The sequence below is a fragment of the Eurosta solidaginis genome, chromosome 3, assembly GCF_040869045.1.
Source record: "Eurosta solidaginis isolate ZX-2024a chromosome 3, ASM4086904v1, whole genome shotgun sequence".
NCBI classification, from domain to species: Eukaryota; Metazoa; Arthropoda; class Insecta; order Diptera; family Tephritidae; genus Eurosta; species Eurosta solidaginis.
In genome coordinates, this window is record NC_090321.1 from 163,380,895 (window position 1) to 163,407,319 (window position 26,425).

Genomic DNA, 26,425 nt, shown 5'->3' on the forward strand with positions numbered 1-26,425 from the left:
AATTCTTCAATTTAAGGAATTGTTAATTTTATCTTTTTCTTAAAAGAGTATGAGTGCATTTATAAGATTTGTATCATTGAAAAGTAAACTTGAAGAAAACAGTAATTTATGTATATATTCGAAGTGCCCTAAGTCAGTTGTATGAAGACAATTAACTACATACATAACAGTTAAGCTGAGTCAAAGAATCAATAATCAATACAATTTTACAGTCACCTCTTATGGGCTACGAATACGTCGAATGACAATAAAAAAATGTCAAGACAAATTAGACAAGTTAGTCAATTCAAGTGGTTTGCAAATCAGTTTAGGCGCGATTTTCATTTGGTTAGTTCGAGCTAGTTCGGGAGCTCTTCGAAATTGTAACTTCTTTCATGAAAACCAAATAAAATGCTTTAACAAAAGAGAAAAAAATTAAACAGTTTATAAATTAAAAAAAAAACTTCAATTTGAAAGAAAAAACAACACCAATATATTTGCGATAAAAAGTAACTAAATAATTTTGAAATAAAGAAAGTTTTATACATATATAATTTTGTAAAATGGTGCAATTAAATTCTGGAAGTGGAGGTAAGTTCGCGTCTTAACAAAAGGAAAATATTCATATTTTAATTATTTAGTGATTTAGTGAATAATAAATGAGTTGAAAATGCAAAATTTCATTCGAGTTGAAAAAAAAAATTGTGAAGTGTTTGAACAATAATAAGAAATGTAGTGATAAATATCTGATGCGCACTTCGCATTCCGTTACGTTCGATCCCACGAGCTCTTGAAACTTGTAGGAGTTGTTTTTCAAACGTGCATCGGTAGTTGTGTTTATTTTTTTGACGCTGATACATACACACATATAAGTATACAGGGTTGAGCAATTGAAGTGCAACATAAAATTACTTGTGTGAAAATATTTTTTTTTTTCATTTCGACGACTGATTGGAATATCATCCTTAGCTACCAGTTGGAAAACGCCCAATCTCAGATTTTTATTTAAAATCGCCTTTGGACTTGTTTCCAAAATGCTCTATCTCAAAATTTGGTTGAAGAACGCTTTATCTCAGATTTTTTTTTCATAAGCGCCCTGTCTAACGTCAAATATATTGATAGATAGGACATTTTTAAAATAGATTCTGAAATAAAGCGTTTTTCAAAAGTTTTCTTAGATAAGGCGCTTTCAACATACAAAATTTGTGGATGTAACTAAAATTTAAGAATCCATTAAACGTACAAAGCAAACTGGTCCAACTGCCTTTGTTTGTAACATAACATTTAGAAAGTTGGCAAAGCCAACTGTGTTGGTATATGTAGGAAAACATGACAAAATATTGGACCAATTATACTTTTTATACCTTTCATGAAAATGAAATGGTATATTAACTTCGTCACGAGTCTTAAAATTGTAAGTCCTTAAAGGAAAATAGATAGACCCACAAATAAGTGTACCGAAATGATCAGGATGAAGAGCTGAATTGATTTTGCCATGTCCGTCTGTCCGTCTATCTGTTTGTATGCAAACTAGTCCCTAAAATTAAATGAAATGAACTGAAAAATTGGATGAGATCGGTCGATATATAGCATATATCCCCCACAACCGATTGTTCAGATAAGAAACTTCGCAATTTCTGCCCCATTCGAACAGCTAGAAGTTTCAATTTTCACCGAATGCTTATGTATATTGTTGTCTGAAAAAATTATAGAGATCGGTGGTATATATGTATATATTATATACCCCATATAAACTGTCATTTCTACCCCCTTTCTACGGCTAAAAGGTTCAAATTTCATCAAATACTTACGTTTACGTTATATATTGTTGAGATAAGTGATTCATTGCCATAGCTATTTCATACGTGAAACTTTGCATCCTCACACAAACTACCTACCTATTTTTATACTTAGCTGAGCAGAGCTCAAAGAGTATATTAGTTTTGTTCGCATAACGGTACCCCGTAACGGTATAAATTAATCGAGATATAGACTTCTTTATATCAAAATGATCTGGGCGAAAAAATAAATTCATTTAGCCATGTCCGTCCGTCCGTAAACGCGATAACTTGAGTAAATTTTGAGGTATCTTAATGAAATTTGGTATGTAAATTCCTGGGCACTCATCTCAGATTGCTATTTAAAATGAACGAAATCGGACATAACCACGCCCACTCTTTCGATATCGAAAATTTCGAAAAACCGAGAAAGTGCGATAATTCATTACCAAAGACGGTTAAAGCGATGAAACCTGGTAGGTGGGTTGATCTTATGACGCAGAATAGAAAATTAGTAAAATTTTAGACAATTGGCCTGGCGCCGCCCACTTTTTAAAGAAGGTAATTTAAAAGTATTGCAAGCTGTAATTTGGCAGTCGTTGAAGATAGCATGCTGAAATTTGGCAGGAACGTTCCTCCTATTACTGTATGTGTTCTAAAGAAAAATTAGCAAAATCGGATGACGAACACCCCACTTTCAAAAAAAAAAAATGTTTATGTCAAATTTTAACAAAAAATTTAATATCTTTACAGTATATAAGTAAATTATGTTAACATTCAACTCCAGTAATGATATGGTGCAACAAAATACAAAAATAAAAGAAAATTTCAAAATGGCCGTGCTCCGCCCTTTTTCATTTAATTTGTCGAGGATACTTTCAATTTCATAAATCGAACAAAAATTTGCCATTCCTTGTGAAATTTGGTAAGGGCATAGCTTCGATAACTGTTTTCTGTGAAAATGGGCGAAATCGGCTGAAGCCACGGCCAGTTTTTGTACACAGTCGACCATCTGTCCTTCTGCTCGGCCGTTAACACAATAACTTAAGCAAAAATTGATATATCTTTACTAACCTTAGTTCACGTACTTATCTGAACTCACTTTATTTTGGTATTAAAAATGAGCGAAATCCGACTATGACTATCTCGAAAAATTAAAAAAAAGTCATAATTCTATAGTTCAAATTTAAATAAATTTTCATATTTAAAAAAAAAATCAATTAAAACGAATTGATAGCTGAAGAAATATAGCAAAGGCAACTTGCACCACTTTTTAGTATTACCATTTGTATGTATCCATGAAAAAGACAATTTTGTCTAAAGCTCTCAGGTGAGTATGTAACGTTCGGTTACACCTGAACTTAGCCTTCCTTACTTGTTTATTTTATATTTATCTTAAAAATCGCTTAGGTATGTACATACATACATATGTCCACTATATATTTCATATCTTATACAGCCGATTATTTGGATATTACGAATGGGATAAGATTATGTTCAGCCCCATTCGTGAAAGGTATGAAGTCCCGTCCTTATTTGTTATTATTATTATTATAATTAGGCCTCGATGCGCTGCGACATTTATTTAGATCTGATGTGCTTGACATTTTTGTTCGTACTGTATGTGGAGACCTTAAATGTATTTTATGTATCCCCGAAGTAATTAAGAGTCACGCCACCTAAATGGGAAAGTCTCTGCTTTGCCAGAGTAGAGAATATAAACAGGCGTTTCATGCTCCATCTCAGAGCGATAGGTTTTTTTTTCATGCGATAGATTTAACTTACTTAAGTGATATCGTAAACTACAGTGTTTCTTATAGTACCCAGTGAGAGTTCGTAGGTCCTCTTTGCTGGGATTAATGAGTTTAGCTGATAGTCTCTTTGCTGGGAGTATTAACAATTTGGCCTGTCGAAACGTCGCCGCTTATGACTTTCGTTCATGGTGAACGAGCGCACATAGGTAGATTTTCAAGTTTTAGGCGGCCAAAAAAATTTTATTGCCTATATCTTCTTAAAACTGTTTAGTAAATGAAAAATTATAATAATTTGTGTAATAATCGGTTATATTAAAAAAATAGATATTACACTGTGTAACGCTAAAAAATACCTGCACATTGAGGCTATTTTTCTTGTTGTACAGCAAGAAGTGTAATAAATTAGTTCTGTCTTTATCTAGGGTAAAATTTTAATTGGTTTTATGAAATATTATAATAATTTGTGTAACTAATCGGTTATATTAGAATAGATATTACACTGTGTAACACTAAAAAATTCATGCGCAGTGAGGCTATTTTTCATGGGATGTATAAAACCCTCTATCTAACCCCCTATCTGCAAGTATCTGCAGCTAAATTTAATGCAGTTGGCAAGCTAATTGTGCCAAGTAGTATGTTCAAAACTAATTTTCACTTGGACGGACTTGGAAACATAACAAAACTGGTTTCGAACACCAAAAATCAAAAAAATGTAATTTTTTTTAACATCCTAAATAAAATAGGTTCTTTATCAATTTATAACTTTTAAAAATCACAAACACCATTAAGAATGTTAGTATATACCTGAAATATCAGAATCCATTAGAATTATTCAATTCAATTGTCTTAAAACTTAAAATATTCACGTTAAAACATGCGATTTCACATAGGTTAAAAAAAAACTATAACACGCGTTTCAGAAATAGCTAAATTCCCATTACTTGACAGCTAACGCCAGGTATGTGATGAATGGGAAGGGGTAGAATTATTGTTCCCCTGCTGTGGGAGTGCTTTTTTGTAATTTTGGCAACTTTCAGAAATTCAATTATGGCCGCCTAAATGTCTAAAATCTACCTATGTGGAGCGTCTTGCCGCGATCCGCATTAAGGCGAAGTTTTACGCACCTATAAGCGATGCGCACGAAGAGGACAAAGACTCCTTTTATCAAAAGCTAGAAAATATATACGATGAATGCACACGCCATGATATTAAAATCATGCTGGGAGACTTTAACGCAAAGGTAAGCAAGGAAGGGGTCTTTCCTACAAAGGCTACTTTAGACTGAGTAGGCAATTGAAAAGTAAAGTCCTCTCTCGACGAATAAAATCACGCTCTACAAGTCGCTCAGAGGAAGGGTATACCTCCACTGAGTTGGGAAAAGTAGGGAAGAAAACTAGAAACGATATTTTTGTCGAGTAAAAATATTTTCAGGTTCGAATTCGAGCTCAAGGCCAGAACAATAATTTTTATGACAATCATTTTTTTTTAATTTTTCTATAATTGAAAAACTATTTTTTAATTTGGAATAGAAGATAGAAAATTTTTAGACGCCTAATAAAGTTGGAAAAAGAGGAAGAGAAGTAGCAACCGTAAAACAAACCACCGCTGTGTGGCTAAATGGTAAGCGCAACGTATCTTAAGCGTACTGATGAGGGAGGCGTAGCAACCTTTGAATTGGATTTGTGTAGCTATGGCAGGTGTCTGCAAAATTTTGTATCTTCTATTCCAAATTAAAAAATAATTTTTCAATTATAGAACAATAAAAAACAATAATTGTCATAAAAGTTGTCAAAAAGTTATTGTTTACAATAAGTAAGGTTTACAATGGTTATTGTTCTGGCCTTGAGCTCGAATGCAAACCTGCAATCCTTTATCAATGGGTCGGTAAAACGAAAACAAAAATATTTTAATTTTTTTTTTAATTAATAATAAACAATCTTATCATAATAAATTTTATACAAAATAGAAATTTCCTCCAACAGCAACCCATCTACAATTTTAGAACCTGGCCCAATAAGCTTTTAAATTTGTTTCTTCTATTTTACTGAATTTCTATTTCGCGTCATAAAGTCAAATCATTATCTAAGTTTCATCAGTTATCAATAAACGGTAAGGAATTATAGTGTTTTTCCACTGACTAAAATTGTCCATAGTGGGCTAGACTATCGCCCGATTTCGCCCAATGAGTTGCATATTCGCCTGAATTTAAACTATGCTACAAGTTTCTAGTTTAATGGGAAGTTTCTTTCAAAATTTTACAAAAATAAGTCAACCATGTTATTGCGTAAATGCAGTTTACTAAATACAAAGAAACGTGAATATGTACATACATATTGTAACGAATTTCGTGCAAATCCTCTTATTTGCAACCTTCTGCTAAGTTCGAATCAACTGTTGAATAAATAACTCCACTCTTCAATAATGCAAAATGGCCTTTATTAAAGTACTTCCCAATAACACTTATGTTTCGCTTACTGATAACTTGCTTAACTCAAACTGATTGATAGCTTAAATGAAACTGAATTCTCGCGCCTCTACTGTCGCGGCATTTTATACTTTTAGATTTCTCGGTGCATACTTCTAGGCATTCCAGAACTTACTAGTTGGGTATCGGCTACAAAATCACCAGCCACAACTACGTTTATAGCTTCTCATATGCGCGTGAGTAATACTTGCACAAATTATTGCCCTGAAAACCTTCCGAATTAATTGCTTTATCGTATCGGGCTTTCATCTTGTCACTCATAATCTTTCCTCGTTGTCTTACAAGATCGTGTATCTCTCCCATCTCTTCTTCCAAGACACCAGTGGATTTCTTGACATTTCTCCCCGCATCGGCATCTAGCCCAAACTTCAAATCAGCTGGCAGTCGAAGGTCATTGCCAAAAATTACTTTTACAGGGGTTTGGCCCGATGTCTCATGCACTGCTGATCGGTAAGCCAACAAGAATAATGGTATGCGGGTATCCCACTCCTCATGGTACTTGTCTACTACTTTCCTTAAATGCTCCTCCAAGGTTCTATTGAAACGTTCCACCATACCATCGGACTGAGGATGCAATGCAGTTGTCCGTGTTTTTTGAACGCCCAATGATTTCACATTTCCTGGAACACAGCTGATTCGAAATTCCTGCCTTAGTCAGAATGTAACTCTATTGGTACACCATACCTTGCAACCCAATTGTTTATAAACACTTCTGCTACTGTTTCTGCGTCTTGATTTGGGATTGGGTATACCTCTGGCCATTTGCTGAAATAATCCATAATTAACAGTACATATTTGCTTCCGCAGTTGCTAGTAGGAAATGGACCTGCGACATCCATAGCGATCCTTTCAAATGGGGCACCTGAGTTATATTGCTTCATCTGGCCATGACTTCGGGTTTTGCGCCCATTCGATCTGCTGCAAACCTCGCAGTTCGCAATCCACTCAGTGACCGACTGACGGCAACCAACCCAATAGAATCTCTGTTTAATCTTCTCGAGCGTCTTCGTGATTCCAAGATGACCTACGCTTGGACCATTATGCAATTCGCTGAGCACGTCAGGAATCCTCTTTCTGGGAACAACTATCAGTTTCTTCTTGCATTGACCATCCTCACAAGAGATCTGCTTTGAGTACTAATAAAATTAGTGCATTTAGTCATGAGCCAAAAATTTTTGTCTAAATGTGTACTTATAGCGTTTTCTTTTCTGAAATAAATTGTTGCCTAAGTAAATGGTAAAGCCTTAATATAGTTACTCCTACCCCAGAAAATTGTCAACATTTATAGTGCATACAAAAAACAATTCAACTCACCATATTCACTCATATCACAAAGTACACAAGAAGATTGCGCATTGCGCATGTAAACATTAAATCAGCTCTTTTTTATGGGCAATTCTTACGTCATTTTCCTTTAGCTCTTGTTTTTTTCTCTCTTTCTTTCATTCACTCAAACAGTCAACTGTGACGTAGATGCGCAGAACGAAGCAATTTTAAACTCTTTTGAACTCGTGAATCCGAAATCTGGGTAGTGATTTGTGTGAGCGAATTGAGAGTTTCACAGAGTTGCACTGCCACACCGCCATTTTATACAGGGTAAAAGAGTAACGCTTTTGCGTTTCGAGCAGGCAACAACTTTCACAAAAGAACGAAATACCCCGTAAATGCGGTGCCTGTTTTTTAGAATAGAACAACAAGCCTTGCGCGGCGTACAAAAAGCGTAACACTAAAGCCAGAAAAGAAAACGCTATTAGTCAAGTACAGAAAAATACTATGTGAATAGCACATAAAATAGAAAATACATACGAGTGCCACGCAACACATATGCCCCATACATATATGACATTGTTGAGTATAAACTGAAATCATAGTCGCTTTAACTCAGTAGCATGTTGGTTTCGTGTGTGATACACTGTATACTTCGTTTACTATCGTTTTTTCTTTAGCGCTGTATTCAGTTTAGTTTCGTGTACATCGTTGTGTTGCTAGCGTCAGAAAACTGATATGACTATATTCATTTTATTTCACTATTAGTCTTACTGATTCCAATTAGTGTTTTCGTATAACACAGTTGACTTTCTTGCTCAATAAGACAATTGAGTACTGACCCGCTTCGTGGCTTATGAGCGGTTATTCATTTTACGAAGCGTGACTATGTAAATGTGTTTTAGTGGATATAAGTGCTTGATATTCTTTGTTTGTGCACGCACTAATACTCATTTTTTGGTTAGTCCACTAATAACCTTAAAGTGCAGCTCACTGATCCTCACTCTCCCATATTCGATGCAAGCAACCAGATATCAATTCTAAACTGTTCCACTGTGCCCAATATGACTTCGCAATGGGACTCTTTGCTGACATCTCCTCTCTATTTGGTCTTTCGTTTCGTTCGAGCCCTTGCATAACATGTGCCAGATCTGTATCTTCTAGCTGACACTTTCTTAGTTGTTCCTTGTCCCATTCATCCGCACACGTTATAGTCATTAGCTGGATATCTATAATGTCTTCTTTAATATCGGCCTTTGAACAATCCTTGCATTCCAAATTACATGGTCTTCGTGACATTGCATCGGCATTACCATGGGTACTACCTTTCCGATGCTCAATGGAAAAGTCATAGCATTGTAGCCGCTCGATCCACCGTGCCAATTGTCCTTCTGGATTACGGAACTGCAGAAGCCATTTCAACGCTGCGTGATCTATCCTGACGCGGAATCGCTGGCCGTAGAGGTATTTGTGAAAATGTTTAATGCACTCTACCAACAGCTCTCTCCGTGTAACGCAGTAGTTCCTTTCTGGTTTTCCAATTGAACGGCTGTAATATGCAACTACCTTCTCCTGCCCATCGACCAGTTGTGACAAAACGCCTCCTATAGTATATCCACTCGCATCTGTATCTAGAATAAAGGTTGCTCCTGGAATCGGATATGCTAACATTGGGGCAGTGCACAAATGCTCGTTCAATGTTTGGAAAGCCACTTCTTGCTCTTCTTCCATTCAAAAGCTTTATTTTTTCTTGTAAGCTCATGGAGGCTATGGGCTACGCTGGAAAAATTTGGTACAAATCGGCGGTAATATGTGCACAGCCCAAGGAAACTTCTCAATTCATGTAGGTTCTGTGTTCCTGGCTAATCCTTTACAGCCTCTATCTTTTCGTTCGCAGTGCAGATGCCCTCTGTCGTTACCATGTGACCCAAATAATTTACTTCCTTTTTAAACAGCGCACACTTTTTGGGACTTAACTTCAGACCAGCGCCAGCTATTCTCTGGAAAACTTCCTCCAAGTTCTTAAGATGTTCATAAAAGTTCTTGCCCAACACGATGATGTCGTCCAGGTACACCAAGCATATTTTCCAATGTAGTCCTTTCAGTACCTGGTCCATGAGTCTCTCAAAAGTAGCTGGTGCATTACAAAGTCCAAAAGGCATCTCTGTAAATTGCCAAAGACCATCACCGACACTGAAGGCTGTTTTCTCTTTATCTTCCTTCTTCACCTCAACTTGCCAGTAGCCGCTTTTCAAGTCCAGTGTGGAAAACCATTTCGTACCAGAGAGCGTGTCCAGAGTGTCGTCAATTCTCGGCAGTGGGTAGCTATCCTTTTTCGTGACGTCGTTCAACTTGCGATAGTCCACGCAAAACCTCATTTTCCCATCCTTCTTCTTCACAAGAACCACCGGTGAGCTCCATGGACTAGCTGAGGGTTGGATGACGCCGCTGTCGCTCATTTCTTGTACGATTTGACTCACAACTTTCCGTTTCGCCAGTGGAACACTACGAGGAGCTTGACGTATCGGCCTCGCGTCTCCAGTGTCAATTTGATGTTTCACAACGTTGGTGCGGCCTGGTTTGGAACCATCCTGGTCAAATATGTTCGCGTACTTTAGGAGCAGTTGTTTTGCCTTACTCTGATAGGCTTCCTCTAGCCCCCGCGTCTATGCCGTGATGTCATTTGAAAGATCAGTATTACTAGATGAAACGTGTTCCTGGAGCTGTTCACAGTTAATAAATCCTTCAGCCTCTTGGCATCTTCCCAAAATAGCTCTTTTGATCAGTTTGAGTGCTGACTTGAACTCATTGAGCACTCTTACCGGAATGCGTCCATCTTGTTTTGTCATAGCCAGGGTTTTTCCTACAAGTATGTTCAGTGCTGATTTTTTTGCTGCTTCGACAACCCACAATTTATTTGTCCCACAATCTCCATCAACCTTTGCCCAGATGACTGCTTCGGATTTTGGTGGTATTTGCTGAATCTCTTCCACCAGCACTCGTTTACTGCTGTAGCCTCTCTCGTAGCCGAAATTAAGTGGTACATCCATGTTTTTATATCGCATCGTCTTGCTTTGCATGTTGATGTTGATGCCCTGGTCGATTAAGAAGTGCACTCCAATTATGATTTCATCAACAATTTCTGCCACTATAAAATTGTGTAGTACCGTGACGTTCCCAATTGCTACTTCACATGCTACTTCTCCAATTACCTGGGGTCCTCTCCTGTGGCTGTGCGTAATCTTGCTCCAAGCAATGGTCTTATCTTCTTGTTGACTAAATCTGATCGAATGATGGAATGGGATGCACCCGTATCTACAGTCAGTAAACGTTCCTTTCCAGCCACATGTCCCCCGACAGTAAGATTGCTTGACCTTCTTCCAATTTGCGAGATAGAGATTAAGGGGCATTCAATTGAGGGAGCCAGCTGTCGCCCCTTGCGGCTGACTCTCTTTAGTTTAACGATTGAGTGGACTTGGAGATTTGCTCATCATTTTTTTTTAATTTCACTCTTTAAATGTCAAAGAAGTATAACTTCAAAAATGTTTAATTTGAAACATTATTAGTATATGTATATATGTGAATAATCCAAAATAAGCATACGTTAAAGTTCCAGTTCACCATGTTCTTACATCGAAAGAAATAAAGCTAATTAAATAAACTTTATTATTCTTGAATTTACGCGCACTCTGCAAAATTAATCGCATTATGGATTATTCCGACGATTTTTTGTCGACAGAACAAAATTATTTAGTTATTTCAACAGAAGAAAGACCGTTGTTTTCAAGTTACCATTATTCAGTCAAAATGGCAGATTCTAAATTAATCTAACTGATTTTTCTGTTAAAAGAGCAGATTTCATTGATCTTTGCAACAGCGAACAGTTGTTAATATTATTCAAATGCATCAGCTTATTTTAAAGAGAAATTTACGCTTTTTAGGCACTCTGTTCTTATGGCTATAGTGCCACAGAAATTTCTGTAATTATTATTAAGTTAATCATATGTGAAATAACACAAAAATTACCTCAGGTAGTATATGTGACAAGGTGGACCAATTGCTGATAATATTTTGGGCCAGGCCTATTCAATTTCCAGAAACAAATATCCGAATCGACGAACTCATTCAGCCTTAAAGATTCAGAAATATCACAAATGGTTGTTCAAGAAACTGAGATGGGTGCTTATGTTTGTTTTCAATATTTCTTTTATCATTCTTTGAATCTAACTTCATCTGTATATTGAGGTGTGAATGCGTAAAAAATTGAGGGCAGCTGTGCCCCTGCACACCTAAATCAGGAAGACACATAAACATTTTTTTTTTCGATATACAAATAACTTACAAGTAACAAGTAACGAAGGCTAAGTTCGGGTGTAACCGAACATTACATACTCAGCTGAGAGCTTTGGAGAAAAAATAAGGCAAAATCACCATATAGCAAAATGAACCTAGGGTAACCTTGGAATGTGTTTGTATGATAAGGGTTTCAAATGGAAAGTATTAAAAAGTATTTTAAAAGGGAGCACGCCTTAGTTCTATAGGTGGACGCCGTTTCGAGATATCGCCATAAGGGTGGACCAGGGGTGACTCTAGAATGTGTTTGTACGATATGGGTATCAAATTAAAGGTATTAATGGGGGTTTTAAAAGGGAGTGGCCCTTAGTTGTATATGTGAAGGCGTTTTCGAGATATCGACCAAAATGTGGACCAGGGTGACCCAGAACATCTTCTGTCGGGTACCGCTAATTTATTTATATATGTAATACCACGAACAGTATTCCTGCCAAGATTCCAAGGGCTTTTGGTTTCACCCTGCAGAACTTTTTCATTTTCTTCTACTTAATATGGTAGGTGTCACACCCATTTTACAAAGTTTTTTCTAAAGTTATATTTTGCGTCAATAAACCAATCCAATTACCATGTTTCATCTTTTTTTTCATATTTGGTACTTCGATATCGAAAAAGTGGGCGTGGTCATAGTCGAAACTCGGCTATTTTTTATACCAAGATAAAGTCAGTTCATATAAGTACGTGAACTAAGTTTAGTAAAGATATATCGATTTTTGCTCAAGTTATCATGTTAACGGCCGAGCGGAAGAACAGACGGTCGACTGTGTATAAAAACTGGGCGTGGCTTCAACCGATTTCGCCCATTTTCACAGAAAAAAGTTATCGTCATAGAATCTATGCACCTACCAAATTTCACAAGGATTGGTAAATTTTTGTTCGACTTATGGCCTTAAAAGTATTCTAGACTAATTAAATGAAAAAGGTCGGAGCCATGCCCATTTTGAAATGTTCTTTTATTTTTGTATTTTGTTGACTTTAAAAAAATTTTTTTAATTTAATTTTAATTTTAAATTTTTTTAAAGTGGGCGTGTTCGTCATTTGATTTTGCTAATTTTTATTTAGCACACATATAGTAATAGGAGTAACGTGCCTGCCAAATTTCATTATGATATCTTCAACGACTGTGAAATTACAGCTTGCAAAACTTTTAAATTACCTTCTTTTAAAAGTGGGCGGTGCCACGCCCATTGTCGAAAATTTTACTAATTTTCTATTTTGCGTCATAAGGTCAACGCACCTACCAAGTTTCATCGCTTTATCCGTCTTTAGTAATGAATTATCGCACTTTTTCGGTTTTTCGAAATTTTCGATATCGAAAAAGTGGGCGTGGTTGTAGTCCGATTTCGTCCATTTTAAATAGCGATCTGAGATGAGCACCCGGGAACCTACGTACTAAATTTCATGAAGACACTTTAAAATTTACTCAAGTTATCGTGTTTACGGGCGGACGGACAGACGGAGGGACAGACGGACATGGCTAAATGAATTTCTTTTTTCGCCCAGATCATTTTGATATACATATAGAAGTCTATATCTATCTCGGTTATTTTATGCCATTACGGATTACCGTTATGCGAACAAAGTTAATATACTATGTGAGCTCTGCTCAGCTGATTATAAAAAGGAGGGCCCAGCGGAATGAATAGTGGGAAACTCTACACCATCAGGTTGCAAGTAATTCACCGCTGTTGCACATGTTGTTGTACTGTGTGGAGTCTTACTTCTTACTTCAATTAGAAATTCGAAAGTTTATGAGTACGTACGTTGCAAGAGCATCACATTTAACCTGCGAGCACATCTTGCATATTTTTAGCAGGTTAGAAAGCATCGCCGTGTCCATGTTGTCATTAAGGAAGTCAATTTGAATTTTTTTTTATTGTACGATACTTGCCAATATGGGTATCAAACGGAAGCTTTTTTGCTTTTTTTTTGCAATAGAAAAATTTTTAGGTATATATACCCCTGTTGTATGTCTACTACACTGAAAGAAAAAGACTGGTAAAATCAACCGAAATTTCAGTTAATTTTTATCCACCGCAACAAGATGTTAATCAACTGCGCACAAATCGTTGATTCGTAATTGACCGTTTTAGTAGTCAAATGAACAAAAAAAGTTGTTGCGACAGCTTTGTACGAAAGTACCTATGTTGCCATATACATAAATAAATAAATAAATGTAAGGCGCGATAACCTCCGAAGAGATCTAAGGCCGAGCTTCTCTTCCAATTTTCGTCGTGCTCCTGTTGATTTTCCCTACAAATTCGAAATACACTCGGAGCGCTTGCCAAACACTGCCGAGGGGCGACCCCGCTTAGAAAAATTTTCTTCTAATTGAAATCCCTTATTTCTAAAATTTTGATGTTGCTTTGCCCGGGGTGCGAACCCAGGGCATACGGTGTGGCAGGCGGAGCACGCTAACATCACACCACGGTGGCACTTACTAACCGAACGTCAATTGGGCTTACATCAAATATGCTGGCACACATTAAACATTATACACTTTATTATTTTGTTTTATTAAACGCCCTTTCACCAAATTTTATATGTTATAATTTATTTAATTTATAGTTTTGAACTTCGCTTTGCAAATAGAAATGAAAATAGTAGTCACAAAACTGATTCTCAATTCTTCCAGTTGCAGCTCAGCTCATTCTCAATTTCTTCTCTCGCATGTAGTTGTCACACTTGATTGTTTCGAACAAAAGTTGTAGTATAAATGTTTGGCGTAACATTTTATAAATAGAACTTGTAAGTTATAGAAAAGTAAAGAATCAAATCGCAGGAAGGTCATTCCCCACTGCAGTAACTTTACATGTAATTCGACAAGTTTAATTTTCGTAACACTTTAAGTTGAAACGATTCCAAAACAACTCAAGCTTTTATTTTGTCGGAAACATCAACATTAAAAAATGATGTTTTTTATTATCTTATTAGATTCGTTCGCGTGAGTGAAAATTCATAAAAACTTGAACAAAATGTTACTAACTTTGGAAAAATCCTGTTCGTTCAAGCAAAACTTTTGCAACAAGAGGGCGGAATTTTGCATTTCGCTTGGACGAGAAGTTGCGAAATTGTACCCAATAAATAGGTGTCCCGGTATCTCATAATTTTTTGCACAGTAAATTCAAAAAAGGGTTTTTTTGTTTTGTATTGATAACTGAAAAACTAGTTTTTTATTGTTTTCCCATTTTGTGTGTTTTTTCGATTTTATGGTTTTCTTATTTTGGCAGCCACCGTGGTGTGATGGTAGCGTGCTCCGCCTATCACACCGTATGCCCTGGGTTCAACTCCCGGGCAAAGCAACATCAAAATTTTAGAAATAAGATTTTTCAATTAGAAGAAAATTTTTCTATGCGGGGTCGCCCCTCGGCAGTGTCTGGCAAGCGCTCCGATTGTATTTCTGCCATGAAAAGCTCTCAGTGAAAACTCATCTGCCTTGCAGATGCCGTTCGGAGTCGGCATAAAACATGTAGGTCCCGTCCGGCCAATTTGTAGGGAAAAATCAAGAGGAGCACGACGCAAATTGGAAGAGAAGCTCGGCCTTAGATCTCTTCGGAGGTTATCGCGCCTTACATTTATTTTTTTTTTTTTTTTATTTTGGTTTTTTTTTTTAACAAGTGGCACCATCGTGATAAGTACAAAGTAGAGAGCGCAGTGAGCGTAAAATTCTCTTTGATATTTGCTCATGTATTGACAGATGATCGCCGTTGAAATGACCTGTAAGATCAGTTGTGTTAACAGAAAAATCAGTTAGATTGACCAGGAATCTGTCAATTTTACAGAATTTTGTTAAATTAAGAGAGCCAATTTTTCTTCTGTTGAAATGACTAAACTAATTTGTTCGTTTGACAAAGAAATCGGTCGAATTAACCATAATTCGATCAATTTCACCGAATCTCCGTTAAGTCAAGAACAATTTGTTGATTTTACTAGCACCATTTCTTTCAGTGTACTATCTCGGAGACGGCTTAACCAATTTGGAAGAAATTTGAAAACATAGGTAGTGTTTTACATTCTAAGGCTGTCTGCCTTCTCAGTATTTCAAAAGGGACATTTTTGAGTGGTGTTGTACCCTAATCTTATTATACTCAACGTGTAACTTTAATTGGATAACGGTAGTACACAAGGTCACAATGGAAACGAGATATATGAGGGTATAGGGAAACTAAAGTATAAATTCGATAAAGCATAGTGCAGAAATCTTTTTTGGACGCGCTCAATTCTTTTAAAATGGACGATATGGATGAATTTCGACCTAACAAAAGCTTTATAAAGCATTTTTTTATACACGGGTCTTTAAACTCACGGCTATTTCTTTAAATAAAGTCAGAAAGCAATATTCCTTAGGAATAATATAATCTAGATATTCCTTGAAGGTGAATCTCGTGTCAAAAACAATAACAAGGTATCTAATTTTTGATAAGAATGAAGAGATTTATTAGCAATATGATAGGAAGATTGCATCGGGCAGCGTATTTTGTGGTAGGTTATAAAGCAGCACCCATCAATGTTAAGGGCCAACTTATTTTGTCTGCACCAATGCAATTAAACTTATGCTGAAAACTTCAATGTCTGAAGAATACAAAAGATGACCATGGAAAATTAAGAATAACAAGGGCCTAGTATGCTGCCTTGTGGAGCCCCCGAAGATGCCACATAAGAAGATGATCTAACATTATTCAATTTAACGAAATTCACCGTATTAGTCAGATATGACCTTACCTAAACCAGAAACTGATTGTGAAATCCCATTGAGTTAAGCTTACGCAACAATAAATTAGTGCTGACCCTATAAAAAGCTTCAGAAATATCTGTATAAATAGCATCTACCTGGAATCCCCTACGGAAAGACGATATGCAAAAGTTTGAAAAAATTAAGAGATTGGTAACCTTGGAACTCCCTGGTACGAACCATGCTACGCAGAAGAGATGATAGGTTTTGATAGCAAATGAAAGTTTAATACTGAAAATCTGTTCAAACAACTTAGTGAAATTTGAAAGCTTGGAGATTGGACATAGTAAGAAATGTCGCATTTGTTCCCAGACTTAAATATGGGTGTGACAGAAGCTACTTTCCCAGCATCAAGAAAGATACCTTCTTTAAGCGAAAGATTGAAATACAGTAGTAAAGGTTCGGTAATAAAACCAATGCATTACTTAAGAAAAAATGAGAAGAGTCTATGACAATCAGCACGTTTAGAGGTTTGTAAGTCCCGTATAGCACTTACGACGTCCTCTTCAGAAATTAATATAGCACTAAATTTTAAAGTAGATGAAAAATCAGGAACACTAAATTCATCATCGACCGTGTCTGAAACAAAGTTCTATTTAAAGAAGTCGGCAAAGAAGTTAACAGTTTCAGCTGAAGACTTGGAGATCAAGCCATTATAGGACATCGAATACGAAATTCTAAAACACCTTAGGATTTGACTTTATATTTTCTTCAAACCTCAGAAATCGAACGATAATTTCGAAAAGTGGAAAAAATTATATAATTCGTTGGCAAAGATTGATACAATTTCATATATGGGTTGACTTTATGACAAGAAATATAAATTTGGAAATTTTTTGACAATGGATGACGCGGCACCACCTACATTTAGAAGAACAAGATTTCAAAGTCTTTAAAACCTAAAACCAAAGGTGTTGAAGATATCGTACTGTAGTTTGACACGGGGGTTGTTCCTGCCATTGTGCATTCACTTTATGAATTAGTAAAATTGTTTGGCGACCACGCTCACTCCAAAAAAAAAGTCGATATCGAAATTTTGAAAAATGAAAAAAATGTGGTTATTCATTACCAAAGAGAGATAAGGCGCTGGGACTTGATATATCGGTTGAGTTTATGACCTAAAAAAAAGGAAAGGGGCGTGGTACTACTCACGTTTAAGGGAAGCAAATTTAAAAGTTTTAAGTAAGTCAAAAGCCACTGAATGGAGGTTGTCCCAACTGTTATGTATGTAAAGCAGTGAGAAAATAAAATTTTTTCTCGCAATGTCAAGGTGACGTCAACTATGTGTAAGATTTCATGTTTCTAGCTCAATGAGTAGTTACTTGAAAATTTATAGCACGATTCCAGAATTCTAATAACTCTAAATATCTCTATCCCGGTCCCATCTAGAAAATTCTTTTATTCTTAATAGTACAACCCAATAAATCGCGAAGTTTCATTCATAGTTTCAGGTCTCTGGATTACCGGGAAGCTCCTTAGAACTCGAAAGCACAATTTCCAACCGCTTTATTTTTATTTTGATGATCCCTGGACCACCTAGCGAAAATTGTTTTCCCTGATGTTGAATTTTCATGGAGATCTGAAGTATGCTTTTAGTTTCAAGAATCTAACACTATGGAAAGTTACTCAAATAGCGGTCGCAAGATTCCAAACGTTGTAACCGAATTTTCTGAATATGTCTCATCAAGAAAACTCTTTTATCCTAAATATTACAACCCAATAAAGCCTGAAGTTTTGTTCAAACTTTCAATTTTGTTCCTTTATGTTGCGTTGTCATGGGATTATGGTGCAAGTTCTTAGCTTCAAGAATACAGCTCTACTGGAAATTACTCAAATAACTGTCGAAAGACATGTTGTAAAAGGTTTTTCTTAATATCTCGAACCTCTTTTATCCTAAATATTACAACCTAATAGAGCCCAAAGCTATGTTCAAAGTTTCAGGTCACTGGGAAGCCAAATTTCAAAGCTCAGACGATAGTAAAACCACCTAGCAAAATTGTTTCCTTTATGTTGCATTTTTATTAGAGGTTTACGCCGATCACTATATCGGCGGCGGCGGCGTAGGCACTATTATATACGCGCCGCCGCACGCCGGTGTTCTTGCTTAAAAAACTGTTTTCTATTTAAAAAAAATAATATTTAGAAAAGTTTTGTTTGTATGTATTTAAGGGAATCAACGTTTTGGCGATTTCGAAAAATCGATCGCAAAAAGGGGTTTTGCCTCAAAGTCTCACGGATCGTTCCAAAAACTTCAAGAGCAGCTCCTTGCGGATGGACTGTCCTTCATTCACTTACTCCAGGGAGGTTCGAACGTAGCCCCGGTCTAAGGGACTGGTTCTGCTTACTTAAAATGGTCACACTTTTGTCTGTATGTCTCGTACACAGCATAGTTTCACCGAAGGAGATGTTCTGGTCTAACTTCTAATATTCTTTATCAACACGATTTCTTTAAATTATTTGTAACCCCAATGTGAGCACCAATGCTGGCCTATTGTTAATCTCGCCAAAGGGGGATCTATAATTCCCGAAGAGCGAACAGTAGCAATCCCGACCATCAGTCGCTACCACACCTCCTGGCCCTCATACAACATGCCAGCACAGAAGCTATAGGACTGCGACTTCGAACTCATACCTTCCTGAACGTCACTAGAAGCTATATGTATAACTCCGAAGACTTTCTAACGGATTTTTTTATCGCGCTTTACTGCCGAGCACTACCAGAGAAACACCTTGAAACGTTCGGCCAAGGATGCCGCCCTCGAAATCATAAGCAGTCCAAGTAGATATTATTGCGTAACTCATGGGTGAAAATAGTATAATCCTACATAGTTTAAATTTTACAAGGACCCTGGATACCTTTAAATGAAGACCAAAATTTACAGATGTGTGTTCGAAACATTAATTTCAATAGTCTTCGCTAAACCAAAACGATATTTTTAAATGAAGGTGGACCGATTTTAAGTTGAAAGGTGAAGGTTATACGCTCAATCCAACTGTTGTTTTCCGGCCTTTTTATACAACTCGTTATGAATAACCGCGCAGCTTCAGTTTTCAGGCTATAATCAATGTGATTCACTCCAAGGGACTAGTTGGGATAGGGCAGCCAACTTTAGGAAATGTCAAAACGGGAACTCCTTTCGACCATATCCGTCCAATTTTAGGTGTGACTTAGGTGTTGAATCATGAAGTGTGAAAATCAAAATTAACACATCAGACGCTATTATTTCGGAAATAAACAACAGATGTTTGAATATAAGGCCAAGAGATTTTTCAAACCTTTCTATCTTCAACTTAAGTATGAGAATCATTTCAAAGGAGAGTTTAAACCCCTGGAACCTACTAAAGGATTTTGGATAACTGATTTCGCTTATTATTTACGCCAATCGGAATATAGAATTTTTGAGGAAATCGGCATTCTTTTCGGGTAACTTGCTTTTTTAACAACTTAAGGACAATTTGAAAACATGATCGACTTGAGTCATTTTATTTGAATTCATTGTTCCTTCTTAAGTTTTTTTTTTTAATTATGCAAAGTGAGCATTTAAATTTTTTATATAATTTTTCTTTTAGTATTTTGTTTTAATAACTTGATGAATTGGGTGATGCAAAGTCCGTACTAAGCTGGAATTGAAAGCGCCTGTTTTTTTAAATTACTTTTGAATGGGTAGAAAGAGTTACATTTCGCAATTGGATTCTTATAACTGGCAGTAATGCGCATCCGTTGATATTCCTTTCGACCATATCCGTCCAATTTTCGACATGAACAATAAATGGCCTAAACAGTCTCAAATGAGTAGAAAATATAGAACGGCGCCGGACGCCGCCCCCGCCGCGCCGATATTTTTAACATTCGGCGGCGGCGGCGGTAGCGTTTATCGCCGGAGTATATCTCTAATGGTTATGGGGTCCTGAAGTATAACACAGTATCAAGAATCTAGCTTCACGGGAAGTTACTTAAATAACACGACAATGAATAATAGTGTTGTTGTTATATGCAGCAAGAATTGACTTTCAAACATAGACCTCTGTATTCATAAGTAATAATCGCCTAAGTCGTGTGTAAAAGGATAGGACTAAGCCGATTATTGCTTGTAATAACAGATATGTAGATATACGGCGGTCGGCTAATAGCGCGGTATCGAGATCACAAGAAACGCTAGAACTATTTTTTATTTATCTTGTAAGCAAAACTTGAAATTTTTTCTACTTGAAAATATGTACATATGTATGTATTTTTTTATTTTTATTAGCAGTAATACAGCTGCCAGATCTAGAAGCTGCAAGTGGCATCGGTCCTAGAAACCTTAAAGTATTGGCCAAGAGGACGAAGTTGTTTTATAAAATAGTTCCTGGTTTCTGATAGGGTTTTTCAGTTTGGTCATTAACAAACTTCTCGTAACAATGCGGAATCATTTAGTATATGTAAGGTCCTCTTATACCGGCCAGTTCAACATAACTTAACCTGGCTTATAAGGGGAAAATTATAAAATTTTTCGAACAATTACTTATGTTCTGGAAAAATATTTTCGCTATGTAGTGCACGGATCGAGATAATTATAACACTCATGGGGTATAAGGAATCTTGGGATCGGTGTTTAAATAACTATCCGCTGAGCTAGAAACTTTCAACTTTGAACATGGCTTTATTCTATCCAAATCCAATACAAAAAAATATTTCAAGTTGAGCAAGGATGGAGGTGTTAACAGATCTTTAGAAAAGAAGCCAAAGAGAGAATTTAGAATCTTGCGATCGATTTTTAAGTAACTTCTCATTGAGCTGGAAATATGAAACCTCACACATAGATAATTTGGAACCTTTCGATCGATTTTTACGTTACTTCCTGGAAATCCTAAGCACTTTCTTAATATATGTCATTGGATCAAAACCTGCGGAAATTGTGTCCTTAAGACAAAAATAGTGTTGATGAACTATTATTTTGAAATCTTAACAATGGCAAATAGAACTATAAAGGGAGAGCGCAATTAACGAATCAAGGTGAAAAAACACTTAAAGACTATCTAGATTGGAAGCTTCGCAGCAAGGGCGATGTTAAATGTATATTAACAGCGATCTACCTTAAAGAGTTTTGTATTTTTATAAGCTATTCTTAAAATTTCAAAATCAAAATTTCGCACATTATATCGGTGTTTAAGAACATAATTTCCGCTCCGTTTTGATCAATTTTTACAGCTATCAGATCTAGAAGCAAAAAGTAGCATGGGTCTTAGCCGCTTTGTATTTGCTATGAGAACGGAGCTATTTTACGACAAAGTGAAAAGAGAGTGTTTTTCAAATTTCTAAAATTAAAATTTTTTTGTCTGTCATTCATGTCGGTTATTAAGGTGAGAAATATATAAATAAAACTATATGTTTTAGGAAGGCTTATTCAAAACTCTGATTACCCACTTGGCCCGCAGATGCTATCTTCGAGAGGCCACGACAACCAAGGCCTGAAAATGTACATTGTGGAAGAACGACATAAGTTGTTTGGGCCACAAAAGCAACAACGGTCCCCAGTCTGCAATGTTAAGTAAAAGATATATGCAGTTGCTAAGCAAAGTAGAAAAAAAAGGAAAAGTGCTTAAACGGAGCAAAATATTTTACCAAACAAACTAAATAGTAGGGTATATAAGGGTACTTTTTGGTACTTTTCGTAATTTCTGCCCCATTTTAACAGATAGAAGCTTCGAATTTCAAACAATGCTTACATATATTACAAAAAATATTGTCTAAAAAAATCATAGAGATCTGCCATATGTATAACTTTTATCACATGTTTGCAACGCATCAACATAAGTTATCTACGGTTTTTGAGGTTGCGTATTTGCCATGACGTAGCAAATGCAAAGCCGTATATAATTTTTTTGGATAATGCAATGCTAAATATCTATTGCTTTTGGAATGCAATCCATAAAGCATGTTTTTTGATCCAAATTGTGTGGTATATTTACAGGCGCGCATCTTTAACTACTACTTTATCTACTACTTACTTACTTAATAGGCGCTTATTTTTTATATGTTGAAACGTCGAAGAAACTTTACAAATTAAATTGAAAATTCAACTTAGTGGATCACTTGTTAATTGGCGCTTATTTTTTATATGTTGAAACGTCGAAGAAACTTTACAAATTAAATTGAAAATTCAACTTAGTGGATCACTTGTTAATTTTGTATAACGGTTTTCTTGACTATTTTTTTCCATTATAAAATATGCGAAGGTAAAACCATTCTCTCTTCTCGACGGCCATAATGGTTCTTTAATTAAAAAAAAAAATTAAATGCTTTTTAGTTCACAATAGAATATATCAAAAGGTTGCACCACTTGCGGTTAAGAGAATGTTGTACAGACTTGGATCTTCGCTATACCATATAAAATATTTAAATATCTTTAATACTTAATTTATACAGTAGAATCGTGCAAAGTTTAACCGTCGAGAAAGGTAATCGCTCAGCCAAGTTAACCGAATTTGAGCGTTCACGTCTGGTTTCCCCCTTTTTCAAATCCAACTATTTGCTAGGCAGCAAAATGAGTATTCCCTTATTTCTTAGTTTTCTTATGTTTACCGAATTGTGGTGTGGAAAATTATTGTCAGCGTAGTAAGGCTTAGCTAATGCTTGCAAAAATCTAGTGAGTCATCAGCTTTTGAAACTGAGAATTTTCAATACTTTGTGTGTTAAAAATGGCTACGAAGAGAAAAAAACATCGCACACTCACATAATAATATTTGATATCCCAAAAATTATGTAAATTAGATTATTTAAATTAGAAAATTAAATTGGAAATCTAAAATTAAACTCCCTTGGTGTGACCAAAGGGCGCCAGTTGTCAAAGCGAAGAAGCGACTGGCACGCCTTGTTGGACGGCCATAAACGTTTAAACGGTTAAGCGCCTATTAAGTAAGTAAGTAGTAGTGAACAGGAGGCATTGTTGTTAAAAAAGCGCTGCTAAAAATCCAATGTAACTATGCTCTGTTGATGCGCGCCTGTAAATATACCACACAATTTGGATAAAAAAACATGCTTTGTGGATTGCATTCCAAAAGCAATAGATATTTACGCCCCGATTCTGAGCGTTACCGGTAAAATAGTACCCAGAACATTATGTAACAGAATATCGTTACCAGTTCTTTTATCCCCGATTCTGGCCAAAGAAAGTGGTAACGCTGTCATCACCAAAAAACTCACCAGTGTCTGTGCAGAAATTTGAAAGGTAGTTTTCTTCGCTTTAACGGTTGGCACTTTGGTCTATTTGGACCAAAAATGGTCCCTTCCAACTCCATTTGGTCCACTGGTCCCTTTTCTTCAATTTTGGTCCTTTTTGGGCAGTAGCCACGATTCGTACTTTTCTTTCTTTTCACTCAGGTAAAAATTCACAATAATGCCCAAAAATTCGCCACACTTTCGTTAGCCCCCAAATAATTTTGAATTTACTTCAATGGAACTCTCACCATAAAAAATTGCTCAGTCAATAAAATGTACCAAAACAATAACATTTCCATGCCATCTTACTGAATCTAGGCTCTGATATGAAGTTTAAACTTTAAGGGAAAAAGTAAGCATCTATAAAAATAGCACTAACAAAATTGTCTAGTTTCATTTATGATTTGCTCAATTTTCCACATACATAGTTCGGCAACACCATAACGCAAATTTTGAACCGTTTCTTACTAAAACCTAACTGCACTGTACATTTTAATTGCAATCAACAACATAATGCGAGAACCAAGAGTGTGACCAAAACTAGGTTCACAACGTTTGGTTGGTGAAAGACATAGACTTATCCTATGTCAAAATATAGTACCATTTTTGGTTGCATGCACATATATCTGTTTGTTTAGCTTGAATTAAAGGAAAGTCTTCACTATGTTTAGTAAAATATTATATGGAAACATCCCGAAATTTTGTATTTTATACTAATAAAATAAAACAAAAATTTGGTCCTTTTTCGATGAATTTTGGTTCCAAATGAAAACATGGTGGCAACCGTGTTCGCTTTACCGAATATGTCTCACTTGTAGATACGAGGTTAACGAATAAACGGGACGATGTGTATGTATATGCATATTATGCATGATAAGTTTCTACATAGGTATATTGTAATTTATTCTGTGAAAGTACATAATGTAAACAAATATGTATAGCAAGAGGCAACACTTTTTTACTATTATCTTTACTTATTTGCGCTTACAATTCTTTATTTTCCAGTTTTGCCTTTTTCTAAACAACAGCAGTTGTGTGGTTGTTTCGATGTAATCACCTACTTTTGTTGGTAAAAAATCATCCGGCTACTTTCGCAGGTAGAATACCAAAAGGGCGTAAAAGTTGCCACATGATTTCGTTACCGTGGTGAAGAATATTGTTAACATACTAGAATCGGGGCATTAGCCTTGCATTCTCAAAAAAATTATATACGGCTTTGCTTTTGCTACGTCATGGCAATACGCAACCTCAAAACCCGTAGTTTATTTTTGTTGATGCATTGCAAACATGCATCATTACATCATGGTTCTTCACTATCTGTAGATTTCATTTGCTATATCGACGTTTTCAACATCAAATATACACAAAATTCTGGACTACGTAATATCACTGGTTTACAGCCAAAATGCACCAGAGACGCCATTATGAAATTCCTATGGAAAATCACCCCCTGATTTCGAAAATCAAGGTTATTTTTAATTCTATGGTAACGTTTTTGAGATATTTACGAATAACGGTTTTTTCCAAAAAAAAAAAAAATTGGGTCCACTTAATCATATATATCTGAAGAAAGAATTGAGCAATTCCAAAAGGGTTTGAAGCTTTTAAAAGGTAATAAAAGGTTGAATGCCTATAACGTTCGTATTAGTCCATCGATTTTGTTGAAAGAAGGCTTATTTTTTTTGTAATAAAACAGAGCCTGGAGAGAAAAAACAAATCTGCAAAAAAATAAAAAGTTTTCGAGATCTTTCCTCGAAAAGTACAAATTTTTTTATATTTTACAAAAAAAAATGGAAAAAATCCGTAATGATTGTTCGTTATCTTTGAATCTGTAGGGCCTAGCAAAAAGTATTGTATGCACAGTTTATAGAAAATTTTATTACCTTTTAAAAGCTTCAAACCGTTTTGGAATTGCTCAATTCGTTCTTCAGATATATATGATTAAGTGGACCCAATTTTTTTTTTTTTTTGGTAAAACAGTCATTCGTAAATATCTCAAAAACGTTACCATAGAATTAAAAATAACCTTGATTTTCGAAATCAGGGGGTGGTTTTACGTAGGAATTTCATAATGGCGTATGTTAAACACCGTTATGGTTAACTTTTTCGAAATTGTAATGTATAACCATGGCGGAACAAACATAAATAAAAATTCCATGTACTTTGTTTTTGTAAATCGATGGACTAGCGTCAAACTCGTACTGCGGCGGAAGTTTATGTATCAAATTAAATTAGGTTAGGTTGAACTGGTCGGTCCATGAGGACCTCACATAGACTGAATGAGTCCGTAGTGTTACCAGAAGTTTGTTTTAACGACCAAACTGAAAAAAACCCATCAAAAACCAGGTCCAATGTTATAAAATAACTCCGTCCTCTTGGCAACAACTAGAACCTTTCTAGGACTTAAACTACTTGCTGCTTTTAGATCTGACAGTTGTATCACTCCTAATAGCTGGAGTCTTAGCCTGGCAAGCGCAGAGCACGAGCACACAACGTGCTCGATCGTTTCCTCCTCCTACTCGCACTTCCTACATCTGCTATCACTGGCCAAGCCTAATTTAAAGGCATGTGGCGCCAGAAGACAGTGTCCAGTCAGAATACCCGTCATGAGTCTACAGTCCTCTCGTTTTAATGATAGAAGCAACTTTGGTAGTCTAAGGTTGTAATACCTACACATAATTTATTTATTTATTTATTTATGTATTATTTAAAGTCGACGACAAACTTCAAATGGTCGACTGCAAGATATATAAATATACAACTCAAAAGTTAAAATTTAAGATATATCGAGATTTCAACAATGTTATATTACAAACAAAGATATTGTTACGAATATTAGCAGCACTAAGGGGTACGCTCATTTCTAAGCCGATGCTAAGC

At 35.9% G+C, this 26,425-nt stretch overlaps 1 protein-coding gene across 2 annotated transcripts in view; it reads left to right on the top strand.

Moving 5' to 3' along the window:
- The first annotated feature begins 271 nt into the window (after window positions 1–271).
- Window positions 272–26,425, top strand: part of inaD (inactivation no afterpotential D) — a 120,567-nt gene continuing 94,413 nt past the window's right edge. Inside the window, exon 1 of one of the 2 annotated variants that reach the window (XM_067773642.1) lies at window positions 272–570. In XM_067773642.1, the coding sequence (XP_067629743.1) occupies window positions 543–570 (28 nt within the window). In that variant the 5' untranslated portion in view covers window positions 272–542. The remainder of the gene's footprint in view (window positions 571–26,425) is intronic. The other variant, XM_067773641.1, reaches the window with a different exon arrangement.